This window comes from Rhinatrema bivittatum, chromosome 5 (genome assembly GCF_901001135.1).
Source record: "Rhinatrema bivittatum chromosome 5, aRhiBiv1.1, whole genome shotgun sequence".
Lineage (NCBI taxonomy): Eukaryota > Metazoa > Chordata > Amphibia > Gymnophiona > Rhinatrematidae > Rhinatrema > Rhinatrema bivittatum.
Window position 1 is genome coordinate 283,436,976 of NC_042619.1, and position 12,114 is coordinate 283,449,089.

The 12,114-nt window shown below is 46.1% G+C and overlaps 1 protein-coding gene across 1 annotated transcript in view; it reads left to right on the forward strand.

The window, feature by feature from the left end:
• Positions 1-10,240, forward strand: part of LOC115092435 (disintegrin and metalloproteinase domain-containing protein 9-like) — a 435,618-nt gene extending 425,378 nt beyond the window's left edge. Inside the window, exons 7-9 of the mRNA XM_029603268.1 lie at positions 7,166-7,335; positions 10,015-10,096; positions 10,211-10,240. Of these exons, the coding sequence (XP_029459128.1) occupies positions 7,166-7,335; positions 10,015-10,096; positions 10,211-10,240 (282 nt within the window). The remainder of the gene's footprint in view (positions 1-7,165; positions 7,336-10,014; positions 10,097-10,210) is intronic.
• Positions 10,241-12,114: the final 1,874 nt, after the last annotated feature.

Below are 12,114 nucleotides of genomic sequence, written 5' to 3' on the forward strand. Positions count from 1 at the left end.
CATTGTTGGTGCCGCCCCACCACCCATCGGTGCCAGTGCCCTGTATGGTAGGGTTGGCCCTCTCTCCTCGACCCAGGCACCCACCTGGTGAGAAAGAGGCCCACTATGACCCATCAGAGGACACATCCTCTGACCATTCTCAGAGGCTTCCAAGGAACTGCTTTCAGAGCCTTCTCTCCTGGAGGAGAGACACCGCTCCCCCCCCCCCCAGAAGACTTCTCCTTTACTAGCTTTGTAAGGGAGATGGCAGAGACAATACCCTTCCAGCTTGCAACAGAGGACGATGCCCGCCACAAAATGTTGGAGGTCCTACAATTTGTGGATGCTCCAAAAGAGGTCATGGTGATCCCAGTCTATGAGGTCCTTCTCGACCTCCTACACCATCTCTGGGAGCATCCAGGTTCTATGCCTCCGGTCAATAAAAAGACTGATGCCACTTACCTAGTGCAACAGGCCCGGGGTTTTCAGAAAAGCCAGTTGCCCCACCAGTCAGTGGTGGCGGAGTCAGCCCAAAAGAAGGCAAGAGGGCCCGCTCTCATTCCTCTGCCCCACCTGGTAAGGACCAATGAGTCCTAGATGCCCTTGGTTGACGGGTTTTCCAGGGTTCTATGCTAGTTGCCCGCATGGCGGCATACCAGCTCTATATGACCCAATATAATAGAAACCTCTGGAAGCAAGTCCAAGAGTATTCACCGGAAACTCTCCCAAAGCAGTTTCAGGAGGGCCTGGACTCCATCCTCCAAAAGGGATTGGAAGCCGGTAAACACAAGGTCAGGGTGGCTTATGACTCCTTTGAAATGGCCTCAAGAATATCAGCAGCTGGCATAAGTGCCAGACGCTGGGCTTGGCTTAAGGCCTCAGACCTTCGTCCTAAGGTACAGGACAAATTAGCAGACCTCTCTTGTTCAGGAGAGAACTTATTTCATGATAAGATCTGTGATGCAGTGGCTCAACTCAAGGACCATCATGAGACCCTGCGTCAGCTCTCCACTGCCACTCATACCCCCTCAGCAACCCATTGGGGTACACATAGGGACACCAGAAAAACATTCTATAAATTACGGAGATACTATCCTCCAGTATCCCATGCTCGTACAGCTTGGCCCTCTCAAAGAGGCCATCCTTGCCATGAAAGGGCACCTCGGGCACAGCCAGCTCCCCAGTCTAGCCCCCTAGCGGGGTTTTGACTCACATCCAGAGAGCAGAATCCAACCTCCCTGCCCACCTCGGCCAACCTACCTGACTTTGCCACTTCGCCAAAAACTGGCTCCCAATCACCACCGACTGATGGGTATTGTCGATCACATGGCAACTCTCGAGTCAAAACTCTTGGCCCTATTTCAGTCCAGATCCGTAGATCCTGTTTCCCAGTCCCAGTGGGGCCAAGGGTTCTACTCCCACTATTTCCTCATTCCAAAAAGGTCAAGTGGCCTCTGTCTCATTCTTGACCTTTGAGCCTTAAACAGATTCCTGTACAGAGAGTGGTTCAGAATGGTGTCCTTGGGCACACTACTTCTGCTACTGCAACAGGGGGAATGGCTTTGCTCTCTGGATCTACAGGACGCTTACACAAATATTGCGACTTTTCCACCTCATCGCAAATATTTGCGGTTCCTTGTGGGTCACCATCACTTCCAGTACAGGGTCCTCCTCTTTGGGCTCGCCTCTGCACCCTGGGTATTCACAAAGTATCTGGCAGTTGTCACAGCACACTTGACCGGGACGGCATACCTGTCTTCCCATATCTGGTTGATTGGCTCATCAAAAGTTCGTCCAAGGAGGGAGCCTTTCATTCCCTCCACATGACCTTATAACTCCTTCAGTTACTGAGTTTCCTAGTCAACTACCCTAAATCCCATCTGACTCTGTCTCAGCCACTGTCATTCATGAGGCAGACCTGGACACGACTTTAGCCAAGATGTTCGTCCCCAACGAACGCATAGCCACCCTGTCACCCTGGCTGCCTCCATCCGCCGCCAGTGGATGACCTCTGCCTACCTGCTCCTTAGGTTGCTGGGTCACATGGCATCGTCGGTCCACGTCACCCCAATGGCCCGCCTAACCATGAGAGTCACCCAGTGGACCCTCCGTTCCCAGTGGTGACAGGCCTCCCAGGAACACTCGGCACAGTACACATAACCTTTCCACTCCGACTCTCCCTAGCCTGGTGGACGCAGAAGTCCATCTTGAACAAAGGGCTTCCTTTCCAGCCCCCCGGCTGCTCAAATAACTTTGACCACCGATGCCTCCAACCTAGGGTGGAGCACCCATGTCAACGACCTGCACACACAGGGGATGTGGTCGAGAGCCAAGATGACATGCCAGATCAATTTCCTGAAACTCCAGGCAATGCGGTACGCCCTCTATGCATTTCAATACTACCTGTCCAGCAAAGTCATCCTGATCCAGACAGACAGCCAGGTAGTCATGTGGTACCTGAACAAACAGGGGGGCACAGGCTCTTACCTGGTCTGCCTAGAGGCGGTGCAGATTTGGGCCTGGGCCCTGTCGTGTTCCATGCTCCTTCGAGCCACCTATCTGGCAGGCACAAAGAATGTAGTGGTGGACTGCCTCAGCCGGACATTCCAGACCCAAGAGTGGTCCCTTAACCCCTCTGTAGAGACCAGGATCTTCCGCCGGTGGGATCAGCCAGATATCGATCTCTTTGCATCCCCGCAAAACCACAAGGTGGACCAGTACTGCTCCCTATAGGGGGACCAAACAAGACCAGCCGTCGATGCCCTCGGCCACTCCTGGAGTGCGGGTCTGCTATATGCATACCCTCCGAGTCCGCTAATAAGCAAGACTCTCATGAAGCTACAGCAAGATAGAGGCTCCATGATCCTCATAGCCCTGCATTGGCCGCATCAGGTCTGGTTTCCCATTCTCCGCAACCTCTCTGTCCAGGAACCCATTCTCCTGGGCTCCTTGCCTGACCTCATCACACAGGATCAGGGCAGGCTATGCCACCCGAACCTCCAGTTCCTGTCCCTGACAGCCTGGATGATGAAAGCCTAATACTCCAGTCCCTCAACCTTTCTGCCAATGTCTCTCAGGTCCTAGTAGCTTTGCGAAAGCCTTCCACGCGGAAGTCATAGCGAAGTGGAAGAGATTCTTCTTGTGGTACATATAAGAAGGCCTCGACTCCTCTTGCCCCATGCTGAGGCTTCTGGACTACCTCTGGTACCTTCCGGAGTCCGGTCTACAGACCAGCTCCATTCGGGTACATCTGAGTGCCATCAGTGCATACCACTGGGATGTGGGCGATACCCCAATCTTGGTGCAGCCCTTAGTGGGCACTTCATGAGAGGCTTACTACAACTAAAGCCGCCATTCCTGTGTTGGCCTGGGACCTCAACATAGTGCTGGCATGGCTCATGCGACTTCCATTGAGCTCCTGCGCTCCTGCAAGTTCAAGCATCTCACTTGGAAAGTCCTCTTCCTCATGGTGGTTACTTCTGCTCGCAGAGTCAGTGAGCTGCAGGCTCTAGTGATCTATCCGCCTTACACGAGGTTCTTCCATGACAGGGTGGTACTTCGCACTTACCCTAAGTTCCTGCCTAAGGTAGTGACTGACTTCCATCTCAATCAGTTCATTGTGTTGCCCACCTTTTTTCCGAAGTCACACTCACACCCAGGTGAGTGGGCTCTGCATACCTTGGACTGCAAGCGTGCTCTCACTTTTTATTTACAGCACACCGCAGCCCACAGGCTGTCCACCCAACTCTTTGTCTCCTTTGACAAGAACAGACTAGGAGTCGCAGTGGGCAAGTAGACCCTCTCTAATTGGTTGGCGGACTGTATTGCTTTCTGCTACCAGCAAGCAGGCCTTCCGCTCGAGAGCCGAGTGAAAGCGCACTCAGTAAGGGCCATGGCAGCGTCAGTGGTGCACTTCCTGGCAGTCCCTATTACCGAAATCTGCACGGCTGTGACGTGGAGTTCCCTTCACACTTTCGCAGCCCATTACTGCCTGGATAAGGATGGTCGTCAAGACAGTGTCTTTGGCCAGTCTGTCCTCCGTAATCTGTTTCCAGTATAACAACCCAACTCTTAAGGTTTAAGGTTTATTGTCATTTATATACCGTTGTCTCAGTAAAGCCTTCACAGTGGTTAACATTTCAATAAAATAGATAAAAGCAATGAAATTAAAATCATATCATAAAAGGAGATTAACAGCTAAAATAATTAAAAGATCAGAAATTACGAAAAACACAATAGTTGTTAAAATAGAAATTGTTACAACTAAAATATTTTAAAATAAGTGTTAAATAATTAAAAGTACTAAGAACACATTTATTATTTCAAAAGAAATAACTAACTATCTAAAAATAAAGTGCTGTAGATGTTAAATTAGCATGCATGCCTATTTCTCATTTTCAGTAAAAGCCGCATTGAACAGCCATGTCTTAAGATCAGCTTTGAACTTATTTTTATACTGTTGCAGCCGTAATTGAGAAGGTAACGTATTCACAGGTTTGATCCTGCTATTGATAGGGCTCTATCTCTTACTTGGCTGAGACATGCAGATTTAATTGTAGGAATTGACAGGAGTCCTTTATTGGTCGATCTCAAATCTCTTTGCGGGGTATGCAGCCGTAATGCTGTATTCAGCCATTCAGTTTTCTCTCCATAGATAATATTATGTACTATGCATGCTGCTTTATAATGAATTTGAGAGTTAATCGGAAGCCAGTGTAAAGAAATTAATGTAGGTGTAATGTGATCACATTTCTTTTTACCTGACAGGATCCGGGTCGCAGCATTTTGGAATACTTGCAAATGTCTAATGGTAGTCTGTGGTATGCCTAGTAACAGAGCATTACAATAGTCAATATTGGCGAAATGTAAAGCTTGAAGCACAGATCTAAAGTCATGTAGTTCTAATAGTGGTTTCAATCTTCTCAGGGTTAATAACTTAAAGTATCTGTCCTTTAACTTAGTAGCGATGTGCTTTTTCAGATTAAGCTCAGTGTCCACAATCACTCTGAGATCTCTGGCAAATGGTGAAGGTGTTATGTTAATATTCTCAAAGCTAAATACTGGAATGTTCTGACAGGAGCTTTTTCTTTCTAATATGATCATTTCTGTTTTCTCCATATTTAAAAGTAATTTCATTTGTTGCAATAATTTTTTTATAGCATTTAAATAAACAGTGATTATTTTGTATGTGTAATCAATACCGTTTTCAATAGGAACTAAAAACTGAATATCGTCAGCATAAACATAAAATTTTAAACCTAGCCCTGTAAGAAGATGGCAAATCGATAAATAAATATTAAAAAGAGTCGCTGAAAGCGTTGATCCTTGCGGTACTCCTGTTTGAAGTGGAATTTTTTTGGATAGAGAATTCTTTGGGGTAGATTTTTTAAAAAAGCGCGAACGCGTACTTTTGTTTGCACAGCAGGCGCAAACAAAAGTACGCTGGATTGTATAAGATACACTCATAGCCGTGCGTATCCTCTAAAATCCTGGATCGGCGCGCGCAAGGCTGCCGATTTTGGGCAGCCTGCGCGCGCCGAGCCGCGCAGCCTGCCCCCGTTCCCTCTGAGGCCGCTCTGAAATCGGAGCGGCCTCGGAGGGAACTTTCTTTCGCCCTCCCCTCACCTTCCCCTCCCTTCCCCTACCTAACCCACCCCCCCGGCCCTATCTAAACCCCCCCTTACCTTTGTCCCTAGATTTACGCCTGCAAGAAGCAGACGTAAATCTACGAGCGCCAGCGGACTGCTGGCGCGCTGTCTTCCAACCCGGGGGCTGGTCCGGAGGCCTGGACCACGCCCCCAGGCCGGCACCACGCCCCCGGTCCCACCCCCGAAACGCTGCGTCCCGCCCCCGAAACGCCACGTCATCCGGTCCCGCCTCCCGACACACCCCCCTTCAAAAAACCCCGGGACCTACGCGCGTCCCGGGGCTCTGCGTGCGCCTGCGGCCTATGCAAAATAGGCGCACCGGCGCGCAAGGCCCTGCTCATGTAAATCCGGGCAGATTTACGCGAGCAGGGCTTTTAAAATCCGCCCGTTTATCTTTACCTGGAAGGAATGGTTATTTAAAAATGAAATGAACCATTCTAAAACTGTATCTGTGATTCCAATTTCCTTTAAATGATTTATTAAAATTTCATGATGGACGGTATCGAAAGCGGCCAATAAATCTAAAAGGATTAAAAAGTAACTTTGACCTGTGTCAAAACCTCTTAAAATGGTATCTGTCATGGCGAGTAAAAGGGTTTCAGTGTTAAAATTCTTTCTAAAGCCAAACTGGCTAGGAAATAAAATATCATTTGACTCTACCCATGGCCCCGCCTGGTGTTCAGGCTACCCCATTGTTGCTAACAGCACCCCTGTTGTTGTGCTTGTTGCACGTTATTTGGTGTCTGTTGGCCTAGGGCAGTGATGGCGAACTCCAGTCCTCGAGTGCCACAAACAGGCCAGGTTTTCAGGATATCTACAATGAATATGCATGAGAAAAATTTGCATGCACTGCTGCCATTGTATGCAAATCTATCTCATGCATATTCATTGTGGATATCCTGAAAACCTGGCCTGTTTGTGGCACTCGAGGACTGGAGTTCGCCATCACTGGCATAGGGTGTTATTGAAGTGGCCTGCAGCTTGCTATTCACCCATCCTGCTTGACCTGGGAGAAAGGAGAGTTGCTTACCTGTAACAGGTGTTCTCCCAGGACAGCAGGATGTTAGTCCTCACAAAACCCGCCCTCCCCCCACGGAGTTGGGTTCGCTTTCGTTTTATTTTATTTTTCGCTCGTACTTTTGCTATCAAACAAGATTGAAGGGGACCCCATGTGGCCACAGAGTTAGGGGCATGCTGAGCATGCTCAGTGTGCCAGTCAAAGTTCTAGAAACTTTGACAAAAGTATTCCATGACAGAGCTCCATCTGATGATGTCATCATATGTGAGGACTAACATCCTGCTGTCCTGGGAGATCACCTGTTACAGGTAAGTAACTCTGCTCTATCAAATCTAAAGAAGGTATTTTATCTTAAAATTAAGTCTTTTTGTTGTAATCATTTTCATTTTATAGACATCCTGTGATCTTTGAGCATGGTCACAACAGAAAAGAAAATCTTAGAGCACAGTGCATCTGCTTCTACTGCTTATAGTCATAAAGTCTGGCAATTTTTATTTTCTAAATGATTTTGCATTTTCAGATGTACAACCAATTAAATACGGATGTAATGCTGCTTGGATTAGAAATCTGGACAAAAGAGAGCCTAATAAATATTGCTGCCACATCAAAAAAAGTTCTGGGTTATTTTTCAACATGGAGAGATGACCATCTCAGAAGACGTTTACACAGTGATATTACAGTCTTAGTTCTGTAAGAAACTCTGCCACATGTACCTTATATTGTATTTAAAGTATGCAGAAATAACCATCTGAAAAATGTCTAACAAACTAAGTATAATGTATTGGTAGTTCATTAGTCTATTCATACCTGAGAACTTTTAAATTATATTGAGCTAGGGTGGAGGAGGGAACTCATTTTCAGGAAAAGGAATTGTACCAGAAATTGGTGTGTAGGTAGTGGTACTGATGTACCTGTTTGTAGGAAAGTTGCATCTGAATCTACTCAGCAATTTCTTACACTATCATTTGTTCTAAAAAACTGAAATGCTTCAATTTAGCTCTCTCCCTAGATTTTTTTCCTCCATGCCTCCTACTCTCTTTCCCCCCTGCAACTTCTCATAACTGTCAAAATTTGTTTCTATCTATTATCCTCTATGCAGGGACCTTTACTTTTCTTCCTGTAGCCCTCTGTCCCTCTCTTTTTGCTCCCTGTGTATTTCTGTACTTCACCCCTCTATCCCCTGTGTTTCTGAAACACATGCATCTCCCTTGTGCCTCATGGTCAGTTTCCCAAATAAATTTCTGTGCCATTGAATATCCTGGATAACTTTAGCTGGATAAGTTATCTGTTTTTTGGGTCTGAAAATTGACCTCAATATGAATAGAGAAGCATGAATGTGAACCTTTAATATAATGTCCTCTCCATTTGGGTAGCTGTAGGGTCCTGTGATATGTGCAGGTACAACTTGCACGGTGGTGTTTTTGCAGAGTTTTATGCCATTTTCTTCTACATGGGTTTCTGTTTCAAGCTTACTCTTTATAAGTTTTTGTTTCAGGATAAGTGATTGTCAGATTTTTCTCACAAAGGTCAAAGAAATCATACCAATTAAAAAAATCCTCAATTTAGTTGTCATTCTGCTTAATTCACTATCACTAAAACTCCATAGAGCAAATGCTGTTAACTCCTTTTATGAGCAAGTCTGTTAAAACAATTGAAGCCTTTGCTTCAACCACAAGATTTCCGTACTGTCCTCCAAGATTTGATCTTAATACGAAATGGATTACTGCAACACCCTATTTATAGATCTACTTGCCAATACAACCAGAGCAATGCAAATAAATCACCTAAAACATGATAGCATGGCTTCTAACAGGAACAAAACTAATATGAGCACATGTATTTTTCATCCCTACATTATCTTCTTATACATTCAGAGTACAATATAAAATAATCATGATCGTACATGAGCTTTTACAAAATAACACTATCCTTTGGTTTAATTCAGTGCTACATATATATAGTCCCAGCTGCACTTTAATATCTCAAAGCAAGAATCCGAATCTGTTGGAAATACTCTCTCCCAGAGTGGCACACTTGAATGTCACCAGAAAATGAGTCTTTTCAATAGCAGTCCCAAGACTGTGGAACTCCTTGCCAAACAAACAGTTACTTGTGCTAAATCCTTCAAGATGGATATTAAATAGATTTTTGTTCAAACGAGCATTTGAGGGAGGTTAAGAAATAAAATTTAAGATGCGCCCATGTGCACATGTTTGCTGGGGTGCGCACACGGACACCAATTTTATAACATACGTGCACGTATATGCACTCATGTTATAAAATCAGCTATCTGCGCATACGTCTGCACGATTTTATACTGATGTGTACATGTGCGTGCGAATGCCATCTCGAGTGCGTGAAAGGAATTTTAATAGGTACACGCAGTGACATAATAGGCCTTTTTCTCACTTTGCCCGCGTAAAGAAAAGGACTTCTGAACCTACTAGCTAACTTGCCTCTCTTTTACCCTGTTAGCCCCGAGCCTTAAAACACGGACTAGCCTCATTTTTTTTGTTACACGACTTACACGCCGTCCATAGCAGAAGTAAAATTATGCACTAGGGGACCCAGGCACGTACTTGTGCATGTAACAACTTATGCGCTGACTTCAAGGTGCAGTCCAGGCCCACCCAGACCATGCCCATTCTCTGCCCCTTTTGGTGAGAAAAGTGTTTATGTACTGATGAGGAGATACGTGCGTACTTGCGCGGATTTTAAAATCCAAATGGCACGCACCAGACTGAGTCACACATGTATCTCCAACTTTGGCACATATGCGGCTTTTAAAATTGACCAGAATGTTTATAATCTTTATAACTAAGAACCTTACCTCCTTTGACTTAAGTTTATTTTTGTTGATTTAATATTTTGACTGCACTATCTGTTTTATGTATAGTTTATTGTAATCTGCTATGAATGTACATGGATGTATGTGGACAACAAATCCTTTCAAATAAAGAAAATAAAATATTGTTAGCTATTTTAAGAACTTAAAGGGCCACAAGTGTCATCAGTGACGTAGGGGGCATTCATTTGCTCAAATAAGTGTGCCAAAATCTTCTAGAATCTATGAAGTAAACTTCATAGGATCATATCCACCTGTGAAAATGTACATCCTTCTGTCCATGGAGAACACCTGTGACAGGTAAGCAAATTTCACTTTATGGGTAGTAGTGGTGTTTATGATGTTAGTACTGAAATATGTTCCAGAAATGATATAAGCTATAACCAGGAAACTAGATTTACAATTTAGATCACCCTACTAAATACTCTTAAGAATGTGAACATTTAATTTTCTTTTAGATAGATTATGTACTTATTTAATATCAAACAATTTTCTGATTAATAGTTAAAATTTCTGTACTACAGGAAAAGAAAATATGGGATCTCCATTGGACTGGCATACATTGGAAAAATATGTACTAGATATCTTTCTGTTGCATTTATTTCGGTATGTGATTATCATATGCATGCTTCTTTAATAATGCAGATTTATTAATCTTAGTTTATCCTGTTCATCTGGTATAATAAATGTTCTTCTTGATCTTGCTAATCTTTCTTGTAGTCATGCTTCCTCTTAACAACTTTGCTATAAGGCCTAAGGAGTAAATAATCAAAGCAAAGCATTCATGGTCAGGGAAACCCCACATTTAGGGCCGGATTTTAAGAGGTATGCGCGGGCGTAGATTTGTGCGTGCAACCCGGCACGCACAAATCTACGCCCGATTTTATAACATGTACGTGCAGCCGTGCGCATGTTATAAAATCCGGGGTCAGCGTGCACAAGGAGATGCACACTTGTGCACCTTGCGCGCGCCGAGCCCTAGGGGAGCCCCCGATGGCTTTCCCTGTTCCCTCCAAGGCCACTCCGAAGTCGTACAGTTATCTAGGTTGCTTTAGATGGATATAGTCAGCAGGAGATTTATTTGTGTACACTGTATAGGGCTATATTTAAGATTATGGCACCCATAGGCAGGATCAGGGATGGAAAGTTTTGTATCCAGAATTACACCAACACTAAGAAGAACCCATGCTACTGATGCAATTAATGACAGTGGCTATTCCCTAAGTAAACTTCTTCACGGCGACTCATCTCGGCAGCGCGGCGTCCGGCTCAAGGGAGGCCTGCGCGATCGGCGCTACAGACCCATCGGGGTAAGGCCTAAAAACTCACCTTTACCCTCGGTGGGACTGCGCCCGACCGCGTGGCCCACAGCGCCGATCTGCCGCCGACTCCTGCGTCCCGCCCTCCCTCCAGCTACCGGGGAACAGCCAACCAGCGGAGGCTTCCCCAGCAGCCAATCAGGAAGGGCCCAGAGGCTCTTTAAATTCGTCTGTCCCACGGCGATCCTCCTCTTCACGGCGACTCATCTCGGCAGCGCGGCGTCCGGCTCGAGGGAGGCCTGCACGATCGGCGCTACAGACCCATCGGGGTAAGGCCTAAAAACTCACCTTTACCCTCGGTGGGACTGCGCCCGACCGCGTGGCCCACAGCGCCGATCTGCCGCCGACTCCTGCGTCCCGCCCTCCCTCCAGCTACCGGGGAACAGCCAACCAGCGGAGGCTTCCCCAGCAGCCAATCAGGAAGGGCCCAGAGGCTCTTTAAATTCGTCTGTCCCACCGGCGTCGCGCGCCGTGCGTTGTGCGCCGTGCGTCGCGCGACAAAGGGGCCCACCCCTTTGTGCGCCCCTTCGGGCAGCCCCTTCGGACGGCCACTGAGGCACCACCCGGACATCCATATCAGCAGTCACCTGTTCCGAGGTTCCGAAGTTACGTTGTCTACCCTCTAACCCTCAGCCAAGACCCAGCTAGATCCAGGATCTTCAGAGTGAGTAGGCACCTTTACATAGAACATTTTCCGTCACCACACTGGACTTCGTTAGCTCTCCCAGATCTGGACTTATCCCCCCCCAGCCCTACTAGCCAACCTAACACCCGAATTCCAATTCTTAAGCAGTATTCCACAACCTGCTCTCTATCCTTACAGTATAATCAATATAATCCTAGCACTGCATAACCTATGTATTCTGTTTAATCCAAACTTGTATATCTATTTCAATTTGCTCGGTTTTAACTGCATTTGTTTGTCAATCAGAACTGTCCAATCTGCATTATCCTGCTCTAAGTTGTACAAAACTGCAATACTCTCTCCGCATTGTGCTCCCCCCCCAAGCCAGACACATCAAAAACTTCAACTGCCAACACACTACACTCTCATCATGTATCAACATCACATCACCATTCTTAAACATAACAACCAAAGGCCCAATGTTCCTCCTTACCCACGTCTCCACTCACAGCTCAAAACTCTCCTCCCCTCCATGATCTCCCCCCCCCTGACCCAAGTCATCGGTCTCACTGCACTCTCTCTCATCCTCCTTAATGCACAATCATTAAACAAAAAAATCCCTCTTCTCACTGACCTCCTTACAGACCAAGACCCAGACATCTGTGCTATAACAGAGACCT